A 26,411-nucleotide genomic window follows, 5' to 3' on the forward strand; every position below is an offset into this window, starting at 1 on the left:
CATACTTTGTTTTTGAACAGGGTAGGGCAGGAGAGGACAGGAAGCCAAGAAATGATTGCGTACGAAGGATTTCCACTCTCTGTACAGCAATAAAATCTCCTTATGTTTTTAGGAAGCCAAAAGGGAGCCAGAAACAATAGATGAGCACAGAAAGGAATGTGCCGCAAGAGGTAAGGAATCTTCTCTTCTAACCCCCCACCCGCATTAGCTTTTATTCCCTGCTGGTAGGTTTTATGGGAGAGATCTTTGTCAGTAAAGATATGGCAAGCCAACTCTTTATGACCCCATGGACTATAGCCTATCAGGCTCCTCTGTCCATGGGATTCTTCAGACAAGAACACTGGAGTGGGTTGCCATTTTCTTCTCCAGGGGCTCTTCCTGACCCAGGGACTGAACCTGAGTCTCCTGCATTGCAGGCAGATTTTTCACCATCTGAGTCACCAGGGAAGCCCCCTATAACTCTGCATCTGTAGATAATACCAACCAAACTAATTTTGATTCAATTTGTATCATTTTCAGAAGGCCATATTTACATTGCATTGCCTGTTGAGCCTAAAGGTCTGGTAATAACCAGTGCCCAATTGTGAACTAAAAGCTGTGCCAGTGTTGGGACTTCCCTGATGATCAGTGGCCAAAACTCCACACTCCCAGTGCAGGGGGCCTGGGTTCAATTCCTGGTTAGGGAACTAGATCCCACACAGCACAGCTAAGAGTTTACATGCCTCAACTAAACATACTGCATGCCTTAAGGAAGATCGAAGATCCTGTGTGCCACAACTAACACCCCATGTAGCCAAATAAATAAATATTTTTTAAAATGTCAATGTTAGTAGTGAATTCTCAGCAGCTCTAATATGAGATCTTTTTTATTGTCCCATCTAATAGCAAATAAGCCAGTATTTAAAGAATGAGTGTTAATTTACTTCTCTCCCCATCTCCCTATTAGGGTGGAATAGTGCATAGAGTTCCGCCTTTGGAAATCAAACACTATACTCAGTCACTCTGTTACTTGCTGTGACTTTGGAAAGTTGTTTAACCTGAGTCTTAATTTCCTCATTTGCACAGTGGAAATGATAAGTAAAAAACAATGTGGTCGTGGCTTAGTCGGTAAGTTGTGTCCAGCTCTTGCAATCCCATGGACTGTAAGGATTGCAGTCCTCTGCCCATGGGATTTTCCAGGCAAAAATACTGGAGTGGTTTGCCATTTCCCTTGTAGCCCGGCTGGTAAAGAATCTGCCTGCAATGCAGGAGACTCCTGTTTGATTCCTGGGTCAGGAAGATCCTCTTTAGAAGAGATAGGCTTACCCACTCCAGTATTCTTGGGCTTCCCTGGTGGCTCAGTTGGTAAAGAATCTGCCTGCAGTGCGGCAGACCTGGGTTCAATCCCTGGGTTGAGAAGTTACCCTGGAAAACGGAATAACTACCCACTCCAGTATTCTGGCCTAGAGAATTCCATGGACAGTATAGTCCATGGGGTCACAATGAGTCGGACATGACTGAGCAGCTTTCACTTTCATTTTCAAAAATCAATATATCCTTTATGAATAGACTGTGCTAAGTACTAGGCAAAATTGTTTATGTACATAGTTCCATTTAGTTCTCCCCAATGCCTGTTTGAAATAGGTATGCTGTGATTCAGTTTCATAGCCTATAAACTATAGGTAAGAAGAAAACCTACCACAGAAGGCTGGCTGTGAGGATTGAGTAAATGATGTAAAAAGCACTTAGAAAAGTGCCTGATGAAAGTTCTCATAAAAACTACCATAGAAAAATAGAAAAATCATCCTTATTTTGTGGATGGTTTGATGAAGTTGTGACTACTTGTTCCAAGTAACTTAGTTATAAGGATCAAAGTGTTGACTGAAAAAAAAAAAAGCACAACCTAAACTTTGAGAATTACAGGTTATCTGGTGGATTTATTAAGGACTTAAGCCTGGGATATAGCTTCTCAGCTCTGAGTAACTGCTCCAAAGAGGTAAAGGAAGAGACAGGATATATAGGAGTTTTGCCAAAAAGCAAAACAACAAAAAACTACCAGGCCATCCAACATTGAAAGACTACTGCTAATTGTAAAAAACCCAGACATCTCAAGTTAATGAATTTAGCACTTTTCTGTGCATGGAAAGATACAAGAGTCTGGACTTATTACAATCATTCTTTGATATGCACCTTAACTGTCTAGGGCCAATATCCTGCTTTTCTCCATCTTAAATCCCCTATGGCTTGATGGCAACAACATCTTTTGTTTACTGAAATGACAGGTAACATTCTTTGTCCACAAAAGCTAGGATTTAAACTAGGTTTTTTCAACTCTAAATCTAATGCTCTTAATAACTAATATTGTGTTCTTTGCAAAATAGTGGAGAGTATCATTAATATGTATAAAGAGTCTTGTTCTGGGACTGGCCTATAGTAAACCTGTGGGAAATGATTGGGATATCATATTTATACCGGTTGCCTATTGCGAAGAGCTGACTCATTGGAAAATACCTGATGCTGGGAAAGATTGAAGGAAGGAGGAGAACGGGGTGACAGAGGATGAGATGGTTAGATAGCATCATTGACTCAGTGGACATGAGTTGGAGCAAACTCAAGGAGATAGTGAAGGATAGGGAAGCCTGAAGTGCTGCAGTCCATGGGGTTGCAACGAGTCAGACATGACTTAGCCACTGAACAACAACAATCATGTTTATTCTTGCTGTTATTGTTACTGTTATTATTGTTATACTATTAATATTATAGTATTAATATATAATATAGTATATATATATTAATAATATATAGAATCATTACTCTTGTTGTTGCTGCTTTTAAACCCATGATCTGTAGGAGGACCCGGGTACCAGAGGAAGGTATGCATTTAACCATGGAATCAAATTAAATAAACATTCAAATACAGGAAGAACAAACTGGGCTGTCCCTTGACTCTGAGACATTTTCAGGTTTCAAAGACTATTCACATGCTGAAATGTGAGCCAATAATTTTAACATCCTCATAATCCCCAAAGCATAATGTAGTACAACATTATCTTATGTTAATATTTACGCAGATGTATTACTAGCTGAGGGACATCTGAGGTGGCTCAGTGGTAAAGGATCTGCCTGCCAATGCAGGAGACAAAGGTTCAATCCCTGGGTTGGCAAGATCCCCTGGAGGAAGAAATGTCTACCCACTCTAGTATTCTTGCCTGGAAAATCCCATGGACAGAGAGAAGCCTGGTGGGCTGCAGTCCATGGGATCACAAAGAGTCGGACACGACTGAACGGCTGAGCATGCACGCATGCATTATTAGCTGGCAAGCTTCGCAGACATATGTCAATGGAATACTTTTGTTTTTTGGAGCAAGGACATAATAACATTTGGTTGAATGTGCCCTTAGCTGTTAATCCTTTTTAACCAAATACTATTCTATTGTCTTTAATAGGTGCTGCTCTTTCCTCTCTTCCTGTGAAGTCGGTTAACTTTAGACAAAGTGACAAGTAAGTTCTTCCTCATACAGCATGCTCACATTTTTGGCGTTTCTGTTGAACTATGTTTGAATAAGTTCTTTCTCTTATTCTGTAGCACTTCTGCTAATGAGAAGGAGGTAGAGGTAAGTTTCAAGCAAATATTTTTTTGTTTAATAAAAAAAGTGTTTCAGAATCACTTGCCTACAGTCCCTGTATGCTTTTTCATAAGCTGTCCTACATGTGTTGTCTTTTGGCTTGGCCATGACAAAGTCCAGATAAGCTCATGCATGCCAGCATTATGTCACTGGGAGGAGAAACATATGCTCCAGTGTAATTTGGTATTAAGCTGAAATATTTGACTACATGCAACGTTCTCCCCTCACCTTCACATTATTTTAATAATAGGCCGAATTTCTCAGATTATCTTTGGGATTTAAATGTGACTGGTTCACCTTGGAGAAAAGAGTGAAGCTTGAAGAAAGATCCCGTGACTTGGCCGAAGAAAATTTGAAGAAAGAAATCACTAACTGTTTAAAACTGTTAGAGGTAAGAACCTTAACATTTGGGAACTATAGGTTTGTTATATTATTAATAAAGTTTTCAAAACTACATGACTTTATTTGTATAACTAAAACTATCACCAGGCACCAAACCCTGCCTGACTCAAATGTGAATTAATAGGAGGTAAGAAGTCAGGATCAAGCTAAGATAAAAGGCTCACCAACAGAAGGGTATAAGCAGTAAAACAAACAAATGTGTTTAAAGCAGTTATGTGACTCTTCTGCCATCTTTCTAGATCCTCAAGTAGATTTCAGGTAGAAGAATAAGAAAACAATTTTAAGCTTCAAAGAAGATAATCCAAAGACCATTTCCATTTAACTGAGAAAAGAGGATGGTGACTGATTTCAGTCTTGTTAGACAGTGGGCAGACCCTTCTGTTAGGTACACAGAAATGTAATAGCTACTATTCTTGTACTTTGTGAAGTCACCATAAATAAACAGATGGGTTGGAAAATTAAAATGGCTAATTTTTGAAACAAAATAAAAATAAAGAAACCATGTTCTGTTTTTACTCTGGTTTTAAAAACACATAATGTAAAATTTATCATAATAATCATTTTAAGTGTACATTAGTAATGTTGAGTATATTCACATTGTTATGAAACAGAGCTTCAGAACTTTCTCATCTTACTTACTGAAACTCTATGTCCATTAAACCATACCCCCTTTCCCCTTCTCTCAGCCCCTGGTAATGACCATTCTATTTTCTGTTTCTGTGAATCTGACTACTTTAGATAGCTCATGTAAGTGGAATCATACAGTATTTGTCTTTTTGTAACTGGCTTATTTTTCTTAGCATAATGTCCTCAGAGTTCATCCATGTTGTAGCATGTGGCAGGATTTCCTTCCTTTAAGGCTGAATAAAATATTCCATTGTCTGCATAGACCACATTTTTTTTATCCATTTGTTTATTGATGGACATTTGAGTTGCTTCCACCTCTTGACTGTTGTGAACATTGAACATTTTTGCTGTGAATATTGGTGTGCAAATATGTCTTCAAGACCCTGCTTTCAATTCCTTTAGAAATATGCCCAGATGTTGGATTGCTGGATTATATAGAGTTCTATTTCTTTAGTTTTTGAGGAGCCACCATACTGTTTTGCACAGGGGTTTCACCATTTTACAGTCCTACTAACAATGTACCAAGGTTCCAATTTCTCTATATCTTGGCCAACACGTTATTTTCTGATTTCTAATAGGTGCAAGGTGATATCTCATTGTGGTTTTGACTTGCATTACTGATGATTAGTATTTGAAGCATCTTTCATATGCTTACTGGCCATTTGTGTATCATTTGGAGCATGTCTATTCAAGTCCTTTGCCAAAATTAAAGTAATAGATATGATTTGCAAATATTTTCTCCCATTTCATGGGTTGCCCCTTCATTCTGTTGATTATGTCCTTTGATGCACAAAAGTTCATAAGTTTGATGTAGTGCTCTTTGTCTACTTTGCTTTTGTCATCTATGCTTTTGGTATCATATTCAAGAAATCATTGCCAACTTCATTGTCAGGAAGCTTTTCACTACAGTTTTCTTCTAGAGTTATCTTCTGGGGTTATATAATTTGGGGTCTTCAATCCATTTTGGATTGATTTTTGTATATAGTGTAAAATAAGAGTCCAACTTTACTGTTTGGCAGTTTTCCAGTATCATTTATTAAAGAGACTGTTTTTTCTCCATTTTGTAGTCTTGGCAACCTTGTCAAAGATCATTTGACCATATGACCATTTGACCATGTGTAGGTTTATTTCTGGGCCTGCTATTCTGTTTTGGTTACTATAACTTTGTAATGTGCTTTGAAACCAAGACATGGGGTACCTTTAGCTTTGTACTTTTGTTTTCAAAACTGTTTTGCTCTTCAGAGTCCTTTGAGATGCCATATGGATTTCAGGATGAATTTTTCTGTTTCTGCAAAAAAAAAAAATATCCACTGCGATTTTGATAGAGATTATATTCATTTGTTAATTGATTTGACCAGTATGGATGTGAGACAAATGGCTTTCCATCAGGAAAGCCTTAGGAAAGCCATCATCTTAGATCAATGGCACAGGTTTGAGATAAATATTCATAAGGCAACAAAGGCCTACTTACCTAACCAGCCTAGGCTCACCTTGTCATCAGTGGAAGAGCAAATATAGTGGTCAGAGTCAAATATAATTTGAGTATATTTTTACTACTTTTCTTAAAAATTCAAACTATGTTCTTCACATAGTGCATTTGTTTATAGAAATAATTTCTTTACCACTGCTAATTAATTATATCCCATCCCATTAATTGTAGAAGAAAGATATAAACACACATGAAGGAGTGGCAAATTTGGGAAGTTAAAGTAGAGGAGATCAAAATTGTATAACAGATTTTATGAACGCCAACAAAGATCATAATATTTCAGTAGCATTCATTATTTGTCTTTACTGCTGCTTTTCACCTTCCACAGAGATAATAGAGTCATCTGCATTCACAGCATAGTCAGTATTAGAATCACTTGCTGAATACTTGGGTTTGATACTTTCCAATACTTTACTTTCTGTGCAGTCTTTAACATCTCTTTGTGAAGATGACAGCCAGGCCCAGGAAATCATTAAGAAGCTGGAGAAGAGTATAACGTTCCTCAGCCAGTGCACAACACGAGTGGCCAGTAGGGCCGAGATGTTGGGAGCCATTAATCAGGTAATTTGTCTCCATTTCTCTAGTTACGATGAAATTACTGAAAGGATTTATTATCTGTAACATTATGGATTGTATTTCTAGGAAAATACTCTATTTGATCATTTGAGAATATTTTTGGTATTTTGTGCTTTTAGACAGTGCAGCAATAAAGATCCTTGTTTATGGATCTTCTCATACTTATTCAGAGAGAAGTAGATTTTTTTTTTTTTCAAAATTTCTTTGTGGGAAATTCTGGGGAAGATTTTAAGTTTTTGAATCTATACCTAAATTGATGTGTTATATTCATATCTCTAAATAATATGTCTACACTATCACTTAGTGATTTATTTACAGTTTTAGATATTTATTTGTTTCCTACTGCCGGGGTCCAGCCTCGGCAGGATCCAGGGGGCACCCTCGGGATGAACGGCGTCGGCGAGAGAAGACACGTGAGACCAGCCTTGATAGGGCCAAGTCTCAGGATGAACAGCGAGAGAGAGTGACCAGACGGGGGTGTTTGCAGAGTCTGGAAGGGTCTGGCAATGCTTTATTTTTTATCGTAGCTTTTATACCCTGACTTAGTACATTTCTGAGGGGAGGATAGTTTAACATTACATCAGCTTGTTCTTCACGAAACCAGGGTGTTTTCTGCATACTTCTTTGTTTATGAGGGTCTTGTACATTATCTTCTGGCCTTGGGGCCTATTAACATTTTATGCAGGTCAGGTGAATGTAAACCTATTTTCCGTTTCTGTGGTGACCTTAACTGAAAGGTAGCAGTCTCATAGGGCAACAGTACAGAGTAGAAGTATAACCTTGTTAACATAAAAATTAATCTTTCTGCAGAAGTTGTCAGTTGAGTTTATCTAAGAAGTTTACCCCACACTGACTCTGTGACTTTGGTGAGGCAGCCTCTGCCTAGCACTCTTGGGTGACAATTAACAACCATCTCATTGTTACCACACTAGGGCTAAGCTCTTATTTTTTTAGATCTATAACTATATTAACAATGGTTTCTATAACACAACCTTAGCACATTAAGAGCAAAAACACAGCAAGCAAATGTTAACCCAATAGCTACTTTTAGAATAATTTTTCTTGTGTTTTCTAATAGGGCTTCCTCACCCCCCAAAGGGCTCTATATCTATTAGGGCCTTTATATGATCAGGTTCTTTATGTTATTTTATGATTAGGGTATTATAAGCAATCATGCATATTAGTACCAAGGGCATAAACGCATTTGCCAAACTAAAATACCAGCAAAGGAGTTTAAATTAAAACACTCCTTTCACCCTGGATAATCTCATAAAACACCACCACCCGGGAAACTTATTGATTAAAGTTCTAAATTGATTCTTATTTGGAAAGAGATCGGGGAAGGCCTTCTGCCTGTGTCACAGAAATTAGGGAGTAGTCTATTGAAGCAAGCATCAGAAAGACAGATATCATCTTTAAGGTGAGTGCCGGGGGCAGCTTTTCGGAATCCCTGAAAACCTGATCCGCCTTGCCTGTCAGGTTTTCTCCCTCATGACCTTGTCATGAGTGGGATCTCGTGTGCCGGCTCCAGGCACCTACTAGGAAGATGAATATTTAGTTCTTTTATAAATCTCTGCTCCCTCACACCTAAAGTGTCTTTCACTTTATTGTTGATCTCTCTTCTTTCCTGACCAAGCTTAAATTCCATAGTCAAACACTATATTCACTCTCTTGCATGAACTCTCAACACTTTTACCTCTCTCATTTTATTCATTTAGAAAATCTACAATCTTGTTTAATATACTTCTTTACCTGCTCATGCCTGCATAGCTGGAAAACCTCACACCCTTATGCTGACTGAGTTCTCTTGAAATTCATCACAAATCTTGAGTGGTCCTTGAGGCTTCTCATCATTCACCCTGCTTCTCTTCTATATATCAATTTCATACTTTCCCTTTCCCCTGAAACCCCTATCCTGTCCTCTCCTCTCTTCTCTGTCAAATGATGACTTTGCTTCCTAATTCAATAGGAAATTTGAGGTAGTCAGAAGGAATCCACCAAAAGCTTTGAACCTACAAGCATCTAAACACTCAACATTGCCTTCCTTCCTAGTACCAAAGATGAGTTTTCTCTGCTCCTATCCAAGGCTAACCATCCCACCTCTATGCAAGAGCCCATCCCTTTCAGTTTGCTAAGAATCTGGGCCACAATTCTCCCAGCAGTCTTTCCTCTTCAGTTTTTTCCCACTCTATTGAATCATTCTCACCAGCACACAAATACTTAATTACTTTGTTTATAAGACAGGAAAAATAACACAAAGCAAACACAAAAAGTCTTTTACTTTCTCCTTTGGTTATCACCCTGTTTCTCTGTTCCCATTTTTAGCAAATGTCCTCAATAGAACTGAACTTACTGTTTCCAATTTCTCTCCTCCCTTCATCTCTGAAATTTACTCTAGTCAGCCTTAACCTACTCTTTTTTCTTAGCCTGTCTGCTATATTCAACATGGCTAAGCTCTTCCTCCTCCTGGGAACACTCTTGACATTTGGCTTCCAGGTACCCAATCCCCTGGTTTTTTTCTCCATATCGTGAATCATCATGGACGCTTCCAGGCTCCTTTATGGGTCCCACCCTTTCTCCCAGCCTTATTAATCTTGATGGACCCCTCGGCTTTACCTTTGCATGTCTGATCTCCATCATCACTCAATCCCGGTACTATCCCATCTAGTCAACTGATGACTCCCCAATTCACACACTTATCCTAAATATCTGCCATGAGTTTTGGACTAGAATCTGCTACTGTCAACATAGCACTTCCACTTGGAAGTTTGATAGACAACTTAAGCTTAACATGTCCAAAAAGAAACTGCTGATGGAAGGGAAGAAAATATTTGAAGATCATATACCTAATAAGGCTCTAGTTTCTAGAATATGGGCTTCCCTGATAGCTCAGTTGGCAAAGAATCTGCCTGCGACGCAGAAGACCCTCGTTTAATTCCTGGGTTGGGAAGATCTGCTAGAGAAGGGATAAGCTACCCACTCCAGTATTCTTGGACTTCCCTTGTGGCTCAGCTGGTAAAGAATCCGCCTGTAATGCGGGAGACCTGGGTTCGATCCCCAGGTTGGGAAGATACCCTGGAGAAGGGAAAGGCTATCCACTCCAGTATTCTGGCCTGGAAAATGTCATGAACAGAAGAGCCTGGTAGGCTACAGTCCATGGGGACGCAAAGAGCTGTACCTGACTGAGACTGCGCATACATGCACATGCATCCAGAATATGTAAAGAATGCTTCCAACTTAACAACAGAAAGATAAGCAATCCAATTAAAAATGCAAATAAGACTTGAATAGACATTTCCCTAAAGAAGTTATACAAATGGCCAATAAGCCCATGAGAAGATGCTTAATTGTTAGCGAATTGAAAATCAAAACCATAATGATACACCACTTCATACCCACTAGTATAGCTATAATAAAGGATAAAGAAAGGAAGGAAGAAGGAAAATAACTAGCATTGACAAGGATGTGGAGAAATTACAATATTTTTTTTTCATTGGAAGAAAATTGCTTTACAACGTTGTGTTGGTTTCTGCAGTATTGTTGTATTATTATTCTAATATTTAGCCACTAAAAGGAATGAAGTGTTGATACATGCTACAATGTAGCTGAATCTGGAAAATCTTATGCAAACTATAGATGCTAGACACAAGGGTCACATGTTGTGTGATTGTGTTTATATATAGTATCTAGAGTGGATAAATCTTTAGGGAAAGGTAGAAGATTGGTGTTTGCTAGCTTCTAGGGGAAGGAGATGAGTAGGAAGTAACTGCTTCATAAGTATGGGGTTTTATTTTGGGATGATGAAAATGTTTTGGGACTAGATAGAAGTGATGTTTGTATAACATTGTGAATGTACTAAATTTTTGTCACTAAATTGTTCACTTTAAAAAAGTAAATTTTATATTCTGAATCATAGTATAAAAAAATACAATAAGTATATATTTTTTCAGGTTCCAGTTCAAATAAAACTGTAAATAGATGTTTTTGAGACAGCTGGGGAAATTTGAATATGAATTAGATGATGTTAAGGTGTTTCTGTTTATGTTGTTAGATGTGATCATGGTATTATTATTTAAGGAAATATACTCCCATTTTTTAGATATGTATTAAAATGTTTAAGAGTTAAATAATATGATGTCTGTCACCTGTACTTAAAAAAACAGCATTCAAACTTTGAGATGAAACTTATATGCCAAAATGTTGACAATTCTTGAAACTGATTGATGGATATATGTGGATTTATTGTGTACTTTTTGTGTCCTGGAAATTATCATAATATAAACAATTTTAATTTTTTTAAAGTAGATAAATAATATTAGATCTGTATTATCTGTAAATATTATTATGCCCATGTAAGTTCTATTCATAGCAGATACAAGTATTCTTTTACGATGACTTTTCCTCCTTTGCACAATGTTTATGTTCTTTTTGGAGTTAATAATTTTACTTTGCCATGATTGTTATGCTTAGTTTTCTATTTACTTATCTCTAATTTATTCTTAACCTCTCCATGGAGTCTAGATTTCACAATAGATACACATTCATCAGGTATTCTGTCAATTTTTTCTTTGAGTTGTTGCTTCCAGAGACTTTTGACCTGTCAGTCTCAACTGGTGTGTGTGTGTGTGTGTGTGTGTGCTCAGTCGTGTCCGACTCTTTGCGGCCCTGTGGACTGTAGCCCACTATGCTCCTCTGTCCATGGAATTTTCCTGTTGAGAATACTGGAGTGGGTTGCTATTTCCTACTCCAGGGAATCTTCCTGAGCCAGGGATAAAACCTGCATCTCTTGCATCTCCTGCACTGGCAGGCAGAAATTCTTTACCACCACACCACGTGGGAAGCAAATTCTTAAATGAAGATTTCTTTCACTTCTCTCTTGAGTTAAACTCCATCTCCTGAATCCCATGCCTGCTTCTTTGCTGGTTTATTTATTTTTCTTTATTTTGATGGAACATCTCACCGAGTAACTTTCCAAGAAAAGAATGCCTCGAAGGTAAACTTTTTGAGATGTTATATAACTGAAAATTCAAGTCTTTATTCTTATGCATCTTTACACAAACTGGGTAAAGGATTTTAGATTAGAAATCATTTCCTTTAGTATTTTTCTTGTACTGCCTCATTTTCTTCTTAGCTTCTGGTGTTGGTATCAAATTTTTATGCCATTCTGACTCCTGAGCTTTTGTTTACAACATATTTTTACTTTTTAGAAGCTTTTAGAATATTCTCTTACCCCTACTGTCCTTCCCTGGCATGGGTTTATTTTCAACCACTATTTTAGGTCCTGAGTGGACATAAATTGACAAGTTATTCCTTGAGTTCAGAAATTTTCTTGAACTATTTCCTTTTCTACACCTTGTGGACTTTTTCTACATTTTCTATACTTGCATTCCTGTTTTTTGGCTGTTGGATCTCCTGAACTGGTCCTTTCTCTTCTCTTTTCTACCTTTTAGTCTTTTTGCTCTAGTTTCAGAGAAGTTTCCTCAACTTTATCTTGAGACTCTTCTCTTGAGTTATGTATTTTTGTTATATTTCTAACTTCCAGACTTTTAAAATTCTCAGATCCTAACTTTTTAATATCTTGTTCCCATTTCACAAATGTAATGCTTATTCTTCTTTGAAGATATTGATAGCTTCCTTGAAGTTTTCATTTTTCTATAGTTTATTTCTTTCAGCTTGTTTTTTCCCTCTGTATTTTTATTTTCTTTTCTCGTGTTAGAGACTTGCCTCTGACTAGTGATGGCCCATTAACTAGTCCCATTAACTGATTGGGAACTCAGAATGTGTTAGACAGGGAAGCTTTTTCCTGGCTCTGAGTTTCACACAAGCTAGGAGGTTTCACCAGCATCCTCTTAATGCCAATAGTTTTTTAAGACTTTCATCCTGCAGTGTTAAGATTCCTCAAAGAAAATTCCAACTGCCTATCTTCAGAGTATAATCCTGGCTACCAGTGTTTGGTAGTTAGAAGAAGAATAAGGTTTTGTATCTTAATATTCAACATGTATCAGCAACAGCCACAGGAGTGGAAAAGGTCAGTTTTCGTTCCAATCCCAAAGAAGGGCAATGCCAAAGAATGTTCAAACTATTGTACAATTGTGCTCCTTTCACATGCTAACAAGATTATACTCAAAATCCTTCAAGTTCAGTTTCAGCAGTATGTGAAGGAGAACTTCCAGTTGTACAAGCTGGGTTAGAAAAGGCAGAGGAACCAGAGATCAAATTGCTGACATTCATTGGATCAGGCAGAAAGTAAGGGAATTCCATAAAAGCATCTACTTCTGCTTCACTGACTATGCTAAAGCCTTTGTTGTTGTGGATTACAACAAACTGTGGGAAATTCTTAAAGACACGAGAGTACCAGATCACCTTATCCATCTCCTGAGAAACCTGTATGTAGGTCAAGAAGTGGCAGTTAGAACTGGACATGGAGCAACTGACCTGTTCAAAATTAGGAAAGGTGTATGACAAGGCTATTGTCACCCTGCTTATTTAACTTATATGCAGAGTACATCAAGTGAAGTTGCTGGGCTGGATGAGTCACAAGCTGGAATCAAGATTGCCAGGAGAAATATCAACAACCTATGCAGATGATACCACTCTAATGGCAAAAGGTGAAGAGGAACTAAAGAGCTGCTTGCTGAGGGTTAAAGAGGAGAGTGAAAAGGCTTTACTTGAAACTCAACCTGAAAAAAACTAAAATCATGGCATCTGGTCCATAGCAAATAGATGGGGAAAAAGTGGAAGCAGAGATAGAATTTATTTTCCTGGGCTTCAAAATCACTGCTGACAGTGACTGTAGCCATGTAATTAAGACACTTGCTCATTGGAAGAAAAGCTATGACAAACTTAGATAGTATACAAAAAAGCAGACATCCCTTTGGTGACCAGGGTCCATATAGTCAAAGCTATGGTTTTTCCAGTAGTCACATGTGGATGTGAGAATTGGACCATAAATAAGGCTGAGTGCTGAAGAATTGATACTTTCAAACTGTGGTGCTGAAGAAGACTCTTGAGAGTCCCTTGGACAGCAAGGAGATCAAACCAGTCAATCCTAAAGGAAATCAGCCCTGAATATTCACTGGAGGAACTGATGCTGAAGCTCCAATACTTTGGTCACCTGATGCAAAGCTGACTCATTGGAAAAGACCCAGATGATGGCAAAGATTGAGGGCAGGAGGAGAAGGAGGCGACAGAGAATGAGATGGTTCGATAGCATCACCAACTCAGTGGACATGAATTTGAGCAAACTCTGGGAGATAGTAGAGGACAGAGGAACCTGGCATGCTGCAGTCCATGGAGTCACAAAGAGTCAGACATGACTTAGGGACTGACCACCAACAATAGACTTTTGCTTAAATCTATTTTTTTCTGTAGGATCCATTCACCATCAACTGTTACTGCTCAATCCACAGACCCTCTGTTCAAATCTCTCCAGTTATCCACCATTTTTAGTCTTTCCCCAAAATGGTAGAGGGACTCAGCTGACCTGAGTAATGGAGGGTATCTGTGGATCTAATTGTTTTTAATACAGATTTTCAACTCTGTGTGTGTGTTACCTCCAAGCTTAATTCCAGACATACCACTACTTCTTGGGCATTTGTGGATTTCTGTGATTCAACCCAGGTTTCTTCCAGACTTTTCTTACTTTTTTTTTTTAGGGTTTGACTTTTCAGGTCTTTGTCATTTACCACTAGTCTGTCGACTTGGCAAGTGTTCAGAATTTGGTTGCTCTTCTGTCCTCTTCCATTCTGATTACCCTTGTATGCCTGCCTGCTAAGTTGCTCAGTCATGTCTAACTCTTTGCGACCCTATGGACTGTGGCCCACCAGGTTCCTCTGTCCAAGGGATTCTCCAGGCAAGAATACTGGAGTGGGTTGTTGTGTCCTCCTCCAGGGGACCTTCCTGACCCAGGGATCGAACCTGAATCTCTTTATGTCTCCTGCATTGGCAGGCCGGTTCTTTACCACTAGCAACACCTGGGAAGCCCTTACCCTTTTATACTCATGCCTTTAAAACACAACAGCAAAAAAACTTTTATCATCACTTTAGTGGGATTTATGTCTGAGATGAAGATAAGTGGATGTATCTTTTAACTGGGTGTTAAGGATAGTATTTTCAATGTAAATTTGGTTTTGTTTTTTTCCTGCTAGGAAAGCCGGGTTAGTAAAGCGGTTGAAGTGATGATTCAGCATGTAGAAAATCTGAAGAGGATGTATGCAAAAGAGCATGCTGAATTAGAAGAACTGAAACAGGTTCTTTTGCAAAATGAAAGGTCTTTTAACCCTCTTGAAGATGAAGGTAATAAAAGTTTAAGATAATAGTATCAGTTACATTTTTCTAACATTCTCCTCTTTCATTCTCTCTTACTAATTCTTATTATACACTGTCTTTAGTACAACACCCTTTATGTTAAGGTTGTATTAGAAGAATATAAAAAGGGTACAATATATAAAATAATATAAGAAGTAACTCATTCCTGTTATTTATATAGCCCAAAGTAAGATGTCAGCATACAAATTAGGAGACAAGTATTTTATGGTAGACACCAAAAATTCATTAAATTGTTGATATGAGAGAGTATATTTAATCCAATTCATTGAGTTAACCCCAGTGCTGTCCTACTTAGGAACTGGCTCCTTTGCCATACATAAAACAAGGCACCATAGTATCAATGAAGCACTTTCATTAACAGTGGTTTTGTATCCCTCGAAGAAGGAATGACCATGGCAGAACAAGCTGATGAGTGTCTTGGAAAATAGTGAGACTACTGAGACCATGGGGAAAGTATCTCAACAGAAGGGCTATATATACCTTGTAATAGTTTTATTTTAAATAGATAATACAAATGTTCACAAGCAGAATATTCATTTTAATGATCTGTTCTCTCTTTTGTAAAAGTAACAATGTTTGATGATCTTCTGATCTGTAATTTTGAGCTCATTTATTCAGCATACATTCACTTTGTGCCCCATCTGTCCTGGGCAGATTGTGGCATTGTGGACAGTGGCAGTGACACAGAGGACTGGATCTCATTTCTTCAGATATTGTTTTGAATCATCAAATAAATGACAACTAGACATTTTCATTGTTCAGTAGTCACTAGGGTCTTAAATAATTTCTGACTATTACTTTTCCTTATAAAGAATTAAGACCATTATGTTAAATTGCATATGTTAATTTAAAAAATATGCAAATGTGTTTTCCCTTTCAGATGACTGCCAAACTAAAAAACGTTCTTCTTCTGTAAACTCTAAGGTAATTACCAATTCACTTAACAAATGTCTATCACATGTTACAGATGAGATGATTTTAAAATATGTTTTGAAGTAACATGGCTTTAAATGTAAATCATAAAGCAACAATGATTTTAAGTCATATATGTTATATGCATGTGTGTTTATGTTTATATATATATATGCTTTTATACTTCTTGCAATATTTGTATGTAACAAGGCTTCCCAGGTGGTGCACTTAGTAAAGAACCCACCTGCCACTGCAGGAGACTCAAAAGACACCAGTTCCATCCCTGAAAGATCCCCTGGAGGAGGAAAATGGCAACCCACTCCAGTATTCTTGCCTAGAAAATTCCATGGACAGAGGAGCCCGGTGGGCTACAGTCCATAAGGTTGCAAAGAGTCAGACACGACTGAGCATGCATAGGCACTAAGTTTGCCTGCAGTGAGAAGAAAGTCAGTGTAACAATAGTTTCTCTTTCATGTGAAACCAGAATTGGGAATAAGCAGTCTAAAAGTGGCAGAGCAGCTTCACAAAATCTCTAGGGCCCAGTCGCCTTCTCTCTTACTGAATCATCACCCTCAGAGCTTTGCTTCCACGTCATGGTCAGCTTTGGCAGTTCTGAGTACCAAGTCTTGGTCATTACTAAATATGTTGAGCCATATTCCAGGAAAAAAGAGCAAGAGAAACAGGTGTTCTCTCTCTCTGAAGACACTCCCTAGAAGTCCCAGATAACATTTCCTTTTTCATTTTTGCTTGGAAACAAGATGAAAATAGAGTTTATATTCTGGAGGCTGTATATGTAACTGAAAATCAAGAGGTCTGTTACTAAAAAAAGGAGGGGGGGTGGGTTGGAAAATTGGCTATTGAAAGTCAACCAGCAGTTTTTGTCCATTTAAAAATCAGGTTTTCACAGAATTTTTGAACAAGTGAGTTTAAAAATCATTCCCTCTAAATTGATCTTATTCACAGAGGAACAAAATCACTTTCACAGAAATTATATGTTTAGTTATGATCCTGTAGTGATAGAACCATGATTAGAATCCAGATTCCTGGACCACAATTTGATTTGCTTGATGTTCAGCTAACCTATAAAATTAAATTAGGGATGATGGTTTAAGAAAAGAATTCACATAAAAATTCTCATTTATTTCCTACATTCAGCATATTTTTATTTCCTGTAGTCCCACTTATTTCAACTTTAAGAGCCATAAAATATGACATAACATTTTCCTGTATAAATCTCAAGGCTAAGGTATAAACAACATCCATTCATTAAAATGTCATGTGTTAAATGGAAAAAAATGAAGCCATGAGAAAAGAAAGCTCTTAAATAGAAGCATATTTATCTCCTCTTGATTTGGGGAAAATTTTCCAAGCATAAAAGAAATGGCAGCAAAAGTGAGGAAAAGATGAAAAGATTTGGCTGCATTAACAATAAAAAAAGTTTTTTGCCAAGAAGTATCTTTAGCAAAATAAATATGGGCAAAAATCATAAACAGGTGGTTCTCAGATCAGATACATAGTTGTTCAACATAGAAAAACAGTGTTCAGTGTTACTATAAACCTAAACAGAAAACCTTGTATTCCTTACTTGGATGGCAAAAATTATCCAGTGTTGGAGAAGGTGGAATATAAATTGGCAGAATATTTCTGGAAGGAAATTTGGCCATAACAAAAACCTTGAAAATATGTCTCCTGTTTAACTCAGCAATGGTCAAGTACATGGATGTGTACATACAAGAATATCCATCAGTGTTTCATACAAGGATAAGATATTGAGAATTTTCTAAATGTACATTTCCTCCCTTTGGGTAGCCATCTTCTCTTCGAAGAGTGACCATTGCCTCTTTGCCCAGAAATATTGGAAATGCAGGAATGGTAAGCAAGTGTTCTTAGTCAGAAGCAAATTAATTTTCATATCACCAAAAAAAACTTCACTAAATTTGTATTTTATTATTTTCTTAATGTCTGAACTTTAAAGTTGGCTGGGATGGAAAATAATGACCGATTCAGTAGGAGGTCAAGCAGTTGGTAAGTATAATTTTATGATGCCTCTTTGGGAACCTTATTATTTTATAACTTGGCTAAAGTAAATGTTTGAAATAAGCCATATAGTAACATTTGTTTTGTATGGAGTATATGCAGAATAGTTATAAAAATTGGCATATGATCATGAAATTGTTTTCTTATGAGATAAGCATTACATGAATATGCTAAAGAAAAAATAAGAACATATTGCTTCTGTATTGATTTAGGTAGTGGGAAATAAATTGGTAATGGCTACACAAGTATTTGATTTGATAAGTGGCTATAATCATCTTTATTTAGGCGTATTTTGGGGTCAAAGCAGAGTGAACACCGTCCCTCATTACATCGATTTATTAGCACCTATTCCTGGGCAGATGCTGAAGAAGAAAAGTGTGAACTAAAGTAGGTGAAGTTTGATGTGTTTATTAACCTGATGTGACTGGGGAATAAATAGTGGGCATCACTTTTATTCTGTGGAGTTCACTGCTGCAGCATCAAAAAGACCATTCATTGTATAAGACTTTTATGAAAATAAAGCACTATGTAAATGTTACTTATGAGTACATTCACTCAGTACTGCAAGCTGTGAGGTCTTAAGTTAGAAAAGAACCTGAAATTTGCCAGATTTGTGAAGATAATCTTTTTCCTATATAGGTATAGTGTCATCAGGGGGAAAGGTTCATAGAGAGCCATAGAAATAAAATGTTCATCAACTTAAATGAATTATATACAATGTGTGTGTACATATAGACATATATGTATATGTTTATATTTATATATATCCTATAGGCACATATGTAATATATGTGCATTACATATACATCTGTCTTCTCTTTAGGTAAATGAAGAGTAGGAAAAACAAAACTCTACATTGCTATCTCTATATTTAGCAAGTGAAACAAATAAAACATACTTCTATAGTGAAAGGTAGAATGTAAGAGGGAGGAACATGAAGAAATGCTGCCTCTAAAATCCTTGGTGACATTTGGTCTCAGTTTCCTCATCTGTAAAGATCTTAATGAAATGATTTTATGTTGATTGTATACACATTCCTTGCATGCTTATTATGTTAGGCACACTACGCTCAAGTTTAAGGGATATGAAGAAAAAGACATCGTTCCTACCCTCAAAGCCCTTTTTTCTCCCTTAAACAATTGTGGAAGCCTAATTGCATGGATTGAATTCCCTTTTATTAAAGATTTAGAGTTAACATAATGGCTATTTTCTGATCTGGATTTTAAAAAAATCAAGAGTTTCCTTGAAAAAAATTATCTCTTTTAACATTTTTGTTTGTATGGCATGATTTCTACTGAGAATTTTTTGCAAACAAAAACTGAAACCTTGAGAATCCTGTAGGAATTCTGGGCTGGGGGTCTTGTGTTCTTTAAAAACCGAACTAAAATCTACAACAGGCATTCCCCATAAATGTCTGACTGAAAAACAAAAACTTTGACATGCAGTTCATTTTGGCCACTGCGGGGGATAACAAACTTGGGATTTCAAAATTCAAATCTAACTAGGGACTCATGAGTGGTCCTGAAACATGGAACATGAACAATGAAACAGTTAAGTTTTTTTCAGGCAAAGGATTCCTCTTTAAATAATATGATTTCAATACAGTCAACCCAATTGCAACTTCCCAGTTCATTGAATACTATTGATTTTAAGTAGTTTTATACCAAACCTATCTTCATAAACACTTTTTAAATTATGAAGGTTTTTTAAAGAAAGAAGTGACACTTTAATGCTATTCCAATTTAGTGTTGCTCAAAAAACCAACAGAGAAAAGATTAATTTTAATTAATTGTTAATACACAATGTTAAAAAAATGTGATAAAAGAATACTTACTGAGAAAAATTTTACTGTATGTTGAATGAAAAATTCACAGAAGAAGAAATAATGGCATCCACATTTGTTTTTTAAGGTGTAGTTACTTATACATACACACACACACGCATGCACATGCAAAGATGGAAAATCACAGTAATAACACTGGTTAATTACAAGTGGTGAACACTGACTAACTTACACATGTTCTTTGTAAATCTCTCCTTTTAATTTATTCTTTGGCTAGCACCCAAACTTTCTACAACAAACATTTGCTATTTTTCTAAATACAAAGTTACTTAAAAAATTTAAATTCCTATAAATGATTAAAAATATAAAGTTGGTGATTTGACTTTTAGAATTAGGTATTTATCAAATCTTTCTAAAGCAAAATAAATATCTGCAAGCTTCCTTACAAAATACAGTAAAACTTAGCAATACTTTGTAAATAATTATAGAACATTATCCATACTTTAATACTTAGAAACAATGCTTATTTACAGAACTAAAGATGACTTAGAACCACCTGAAGAAGAAACAGTAGAAAAGACAAGAAAGTCAAGTCTTTCTGAAAAGAAAACTAATCCATCAAAATGGAATGTCTCTTCAATGTAAGTTATTTACTTGCTAAATGATATCATTTTGGTGGAATGGGGAAAGGTAAGGCAGGGTTAGAAGGATTCATCTTTTTCATTATTTTTGCCTCTTAAAAATTTATTTATTTTTGGTTGCACTGGGTGTTCATCGCTGTGTGGAGGCTTTCTGTAGCTGTGGCCGTTGGGGCCACTTTCCATTGCATTGCACACGCTTCTCATTGCAGTGGTTCTCTCGCTGTGGAACACGGCCTCTAAGTACACAGGCTCAGTAGTTGTGGTTCTTTGTTGCTCCATGGCATGTGGGATCTTCCTGGACCAGGGATCGAGTCCGTGTCCCTGCATTGGCAGGTGGATTCTTTACCACTGGCCCACCAGGGAAGTCTAGCAGCATCAATCTTAATCAAATTACTTTACTAAAAGATCTTTGAAAATGTTAAATTTAAGATGAATAATAACAAACTCCATATAGTCTACAAGAATTATTCCTGAACCTATGAGCTACAGGAGGCAGGGGAGTTCACAGTGTAAAGAACTTGGCCTTGGGACCAGATGACCGAAATAGCTCCCTAACTAGCTGTGTGACCTGGGCAAGTTCATCCGTTTTTGACCATCAGCTTCTTCATCTATAAAGCAGGAATGATAATAGTACTTATGTCATTGTTTTGCTATCATGATTAAATGAAAATTAGCACATGTAAAATGCTTAGTACACTACCTAACACATAGTTAACTATTTTCAAAGACTTATATGATGCTGTAGTAAGGTTTTTTGGTGGATGTTTCTAAAAGGAAGAGTTTACATTTCAGTACACCAAAAGTCCAGGGTATGAAGAGGAATAAGTGACATGCTTATAAGTACATACACATAAATCGTGCTCAACCCGATAAATAACATTGTTGTTTCTACTCTAGGAATATAAATTGCCTTACTTGACTTAAAGAATGAAATTAGTACTCAAATGTACTTGTTAGGAGTTAAATAATGCCTAAGTCACATAATTTTCAGATTTATCCTAGCACCTCATTTCTTCAATTCTAAAAAATTATAAGGGATAACAGGGAGCAGATTGTGGTCAAGCCCAAGACAACAGATGACATTGTGTAGCTTATTACAAGGGGGTGTCAGTGGTAAAGAATATGCTTGCCAATGCAGGAGACGTGGATTTGATCACTGTGTCAGGAAGATCCCATGGAGTGGGAAATGGCAACCCACTCCAGTATTCTTGCCTGGGGAATCCCATGGACAAAGGAGCCTGGCGGGCTATTGTCTGTGGTTGCAGAGTCAGAAATGACTGAGCACACGTGTACGTTGGTGGAATTATGTAGGGTAGATACACGGCTTGATTATTGTTGGCAAAAGGCATGTTTCTAGTATACAGAAGATTGTGATTACTGCATACTGATTTTGTGTTTTTGTTGTAGTTACGACACATTAGCTTCCTGGGCAACAAACTTCAAGACTTCCCTCAGAGAGGCCAACAAGGCGCTCTGGCTTTCTGTGGCATTCATTGTACTGTTTGCAGCGCTGATGAGCTTCTTCACAGGCCGATTTTTCCAGAAGCCCGTGGACGCTGCCCCCACACAGGATGGGGACCCCTGGATGTCTCTAGAACACATCTTGTGGCCATTCACCAGACTCCGACACAACGGGCCCCCGCCAGTGTGACTGCAGCACATCCTAATGTGTGTATCTTGATTTTTAAAGTTTCAGTATCTGAACTTTGTACATTAGTAACTTTTAGCTGGGAAATTACAGAATGGAACCAGAGGTTCTCAGAATGACTGTAAGATATTTTATATTCCCTCTTTTTGTGATTACCTTCCTAACTAAAATGCAGTGGGGAGGAAGCCTACTTACATGATTTTTTAATGAGCTTTCTGAGGAGGAGATATTATTGTTTGTTAAAATTTATTGAAATAAAGAACCATTCAAATCTATGAACAGTTAACATTGGTAGTCTCAGTAGGCCAAGTACAAGAAGAAAAAAAAAAACCTAATTCTTAAGAAAGAAAATTTGAGTATAAAATGCTGATTAGATAATTTGAACAGCCTGTTTGAAATATATTCACTCATTACACTTTATTGAAGAAATACCTGATGTTTCTCCAAGTTGCTTGATTCTTCATACTGGATAAAATTTATCCCTGGGGATTTAAGAATAGCTGAGTAACCTAGTTGAGAGTAGCATGTGGCATACAGAGTCCACAAACTGGCAGTTGGAACGCCTGACTTCCCTCATTGCTTCCTGAGAAGCAAAATCCTTCACCATGTGATATAAAGTGGAATGAAATTCAGTTTCTTCTTTAAGGACTTCAGAAAATGCATCACTGGATTCACTGATCTTGAGACTTTGTGCCCTGTCACCACTAAACATTAAAAGGGTCCAGTTAGGATTTTGAATGGATTCGTCTTTAAGAAGGTGTTCCCTCACCTAAAAAAAAAAAAGAAAAGAAAAAAATTAGAGAAATCTGTTAGTAGTTCCTCTTTTATTAGGTATTTTGACAGTTGAGTATGTTACTTTGTTTGTAGTTGTTGTTCAGGGGCTAAGTCATGTCCAACTATTCATAACCCAATAACTCCAGCACACCAGGCTTCCCTGTCCTTCACCATCTCCTGAAGCTTGCTCAAACTCATGTCCATTGAGTCAGTGATGGCATCCAAGCATCTCATCCTCTATCACTCCCTTCTCCTTCTCTTCTAAATCTTTCCCAGCATCAGGGTCTTTTCTAATGAGTCAGCTCTTCGCATCAGGTGACCAAAGTTTTTCCATACGATGGTCACAAAAATTGTGAACAATTTTTTTGGCCAACCCAATATTTGAAGGGCTTGAGTTCCCCAAATTGCTAAGATAAAAAGAAACATTCTTAATGCCCCATTTTTTTAAAAAGCATGAAACTGTTTATATCTTAGTGTTTATGGAGCTTATCAAAATATATTCTTTAAAAAATATTTATTGAATGCCTTCAAGTGACAAGTATTGTTTCAGGTCCTAGGGATATAACAACAACAAAAAAAAAATTAAAAAATAACCAAACATGAATAAATAACAATCACAACAATAAAACCTTGTCTTCGAGGAGCTTGTATTCTAATGGAAGAAACACACAGTGAACAAGATAAATAAATATGGTAGCTCATTTATGCTAAAATATTCATCAGTCAGCTTGCAAAATCTGATAACTTCTTTAGCAGGCTGTAGGAAATGTGCCCAGAAGGTTACTCTCAGAGGAGAAAGTTCATGAATCATAGATATATTCATGTGACAGGCTTACATGTGTTCTTCAGTTGATGTAAAGAGGTCCCCAGCCTAAAATCAAGAGCATTTGATACCATAATGGACGACAAAGGCATGACCTTTACATGGTTTGGTTTTATATTTTTGGCAAAATGAAAGAAAATAAAGTTTGCCAACTCCATTTTGAATTTTAATTTTTTCACCTTTTTAAAAGGAGAAAATATGGTCTACATTCATTTAGTTTTTGAGTACTTTATCTCTTTTGGAAGCCAAAAGTTTAATGGGTTTTGCATACTATACCTGAAATATAGTTTTCTTAGAATCACATACTGTATTCCACTTACTCCAACAAAATGCAAAAGCAGAACTTAACAGGGCCATTTGCCGATAAGCTTTCACTTCTACTGAAGGATGCTGTCAGTATAAAAACAAATAAGGTTGATCACAGAGCCTCTCAAGTCTCCCTTCCACCCTTGACCTCCTACAGTCTAATCTGTTCTCAACCCAGATCCATTTAAAATGTAAGTCACATGAGGTAAGTCAGAGAAAGATAAATATCATATATCACTTATCAACAGAATCTAAAAAAATGGGACAAATGAACTAATTTATAAAACAGAAATAGAGTCACAGATATAGAAAGCAAACTTATGCTTACCAAGGAGGAGAGGTAGGGGAAGGATGAATTGGGAGGTTGGGATTGACATATACACAGTACTACATATAAAATAGTCCATGGAATTCTCTGGGCCAGAATACTGGAGTGGGTAGCCTTTCCCTTCTCCAGGGCATCTTTCCAACCCAGGGATCGAACCAAGGTTTCCCGTATTGCGGGCAGATTCTTTACCAGCTGAGCCACCGGGGAAGCCACATGGGCTTCCTGGCGGCTCAGAGGTTAAAGTGTCTGCCTGCAATGCGGGAGTCCCGGGTTCGATCTCTGGGTTGGGAAGATCCACTGGAGAAGGAAGTGGCAACCCACTCCAGTACTCTTGCCTAGAAAGTTCCATGGATGGAGGAGCCTTGTGGGCTACAGTCCATGGGGTCACAAAGAGTCGGACATGACTGAGCAACTTCACTTTCACATATAAAATAGACAACTAATAAAGACCTGCTATATAGCACAGGGCACTCTATGCAATACTCTGTAATGACCTATATGGGAAAAGAATCTGAAAAGAGTGGGTTTATGTATATGTATGTATGACTGACTCACACTGCTATACAATAGAAACTAACACAACATTGTAGATCAACTATACTTCAATTTAAAAAAATTTTTTAAGAAAAAAAATAAAATTCAAATATAAAAAATAAGTCAGACTCATGACTTCTTTCTCAAATTGGGGCAATGGCTTCCCCTTCCAGAGCAGAACCCAGGGTCCTAACGGTGCTCCCCGGGGCCTCTGTGCTCTTATAGCCCCCACTGTTGTTCAGTCTCTCCGTTGTGTCCAACTCTTTGCAACCCCATCATTGCAACCCCAGTATGCCGGGCTCCCCTGTCCTACACCATCTCCTGGATTTTGCTCAAACTCACATCCATTGAGTCGATGATGCCATCCAACCGTCTCATCTTCTGTTGTCCCCTTCTCTTCCTGCCCTCAGTCTTTCCCAGCATCAGGGTCCTTTTCAATTAGTTGGCTGCTCACATTCCCCATACACACCATGCTCTCTCTGACTTTATCCCCTATTCTTTTCCCTTTGCTCTGGGTGCTCCAGCCTCCTTGCTGCTCCATTCTTATTGCTGGTCCTCCCATCCTCAGGTCCATCAGGCCACGCCCTCTGGACTATTTCCCCCCACCGCCCTTCCACTGTTCTCTCCAGCTGGAAGCTGATATCCTTCCAGAGATGGCAACCTGGCTAAATTCCCCACCCTGATGCTTTCCTCAAATATTACCTTCTTATTGAGCACCCCTCCCCCTACACCATATTTGATATTGTACCTTTTCTTTCATTCATATGATTTATTATGTTTGTTGTTGATGTTTGCCTCCCTCTATTCTAGAATGTAAGCTCCACCAGGGCAGAGACCTTTGTTTTATTCACTAATGTTTCCTATGCATCTAAAACAATGTCTGGAATATAAGTGTTCAGAAAAAAATTCTTGAATACAATATTCTGAAAAGATGACTAGCATATGACATTCAGCATTTGTAGAGTAACTGGCAACTTGAGTTACTAAAACTGAAGTGGGATTTTTTCCACTATGCATATATGTATACACTCTTACAATGTGATTATTTCCAGTGTGTGTCTACCCATATTGTCATTTTCTGGTATATGATAAACTTGTTCTTGAGTTTATAATTCTTCTGCCCAAAACAGCTTTCATGATTAGAAGTCACTCTGTCTTCATTTATGTATCATGAATGTTTGACAAACATCTACTGTATTCTGGGAATAGGGTTGGTGCTAGAAAAATCAAAGTTGATTAAGGAATGGTCACCACCCTCAAGGAGTTTAACATGGAAGGATCTCATTTAACTCAACTTATGAGTTACATGAAGCAATATGCAGACAGGAAGGCTCCATGAAGTAGAAGGAAGTGGGTTTTAAGGATCGGTGGTCCTTGTATGTATTTAATTTCACCTGATTTATCACGTTTGGGAAACTGCTGAGTCATTTACTCTTTTCAGAAATCTTCCATATACGCACTTTGGAAGAAGAAAGCAAGCATACAAAATGGGATGTAGCCCAGACTACCTTTGCACTAAACTGAACAGCTGTGGTTGTGCCCCATGTGTCAATATGAAGATCGTTCTACAGAATATTAAATTTGAGAGAACCCTAGAT

At 37.4% G+C, this 26,411-nt stretch overlaps 2 protein-coding genes and 1 non-coding gene across 6 annotated transcripts in view; 2 read left to right on the plus strand and 1 right to left on the minus strand.

Annotated features, from left to right (window-relative positions):
* Positions 1-22,323, plus strand: part of IRAG2 (inositol 1,4,5-triphosphate receptor associated 2) — a 96,246-nt gene extending 73,923 nt beyond the window's left edge. For all 4 annotated transcript variants that reach the window (XM_043441320.1, XM_043441321.1, XM_043441324.1 and 1 more), the window contains 12 exons: positions 113-170; positions 3,426-3,480; positions 3,566-3,593; positions 3,856-3,996; positions 6,550-6,684; positions 14,847-14,994; positions 15,908-15,951; positions 17,749-17,811; positions 17,915-17,964; positions 18,262-18,363; positions 20,293-20,400; positions 21,808-22,323. In XM_043441320.1, coding sequence (XP_043297255.1) covers positions 113-170; positions 3,426-3,480; positions 3,566-3,593; positions 3,856-3,996; positions 6,550-6,684; positions 14,847-14,994; positions 15,908-15,951; positions 17,749-17,811; positions 17,915-17,964; positions 18,262-18,363; positions 20,293-20,400; positions 21,808-22,051 — 1,176 coding nt within the window. In that variant the 3' untranslated portion in view covers positions 22,052-22,323. The remainder of the gene's footprint in view (positions 1-112; positions 171-3,425; positions 3,481-3,565; positions 3,594-3,855; positions 3,997-6,549; positions 6,685-14,846; positions 14,995-15,907; positions 15,952-17,748; positions 17,812-17,914; positions 17,965-18,261; positions 18,364-20,292; positions 20,401-21,807) is intronic.
* TRNAY-GUA lies at positions 9,697-9,768 on the plus strand. Its single transcript has one exon. It is a non-coding gene; the product is annotated as a tRNA-Tyr (tRNA).
* Positions 22,324-22,448: 125 nt separating the features above from the next.
* Positions 22,449-26,411, minus strand: part of DNAI7 (dynein axonemal intermediate chain 7) — an 88,553-nt gene continuing 84,590 nt past the window's right edge. The window contains exons 15-16 of the mRNA XM_043441336.1: positions 23,922-24,035; positions 22,449-22,817 (exon numbers count right to left, since the gene is read on the minus strand). Of these exons, the coding sequence (XP_043297271.1) occupies positions 22,539-22,817; positions 23,922-24,035 (393 nt within the window). The 3' untranslated portion in view covers positions 22,449-22,538. The remainder of the gene's footprint in view (positions 22,818-23,921; positions 24,036-26,411) is intronic.

This window comes from Cervus canadensis, chromosome 21 (assembly GCF_019320065.1).
Source record: "Cervus canadensis isolate Bull #8, Minnesota chromosome 21, ASM1932006v1, whole genome shotgun sequence".
In the NCBI taxonomy this organism is placed as follows: domain Eukaryota; kingdom Metazoa; phylum Chordata; class Mammalia; order Artiodactyla; family Cervidae; genus Cervus; species Cervus canadensis.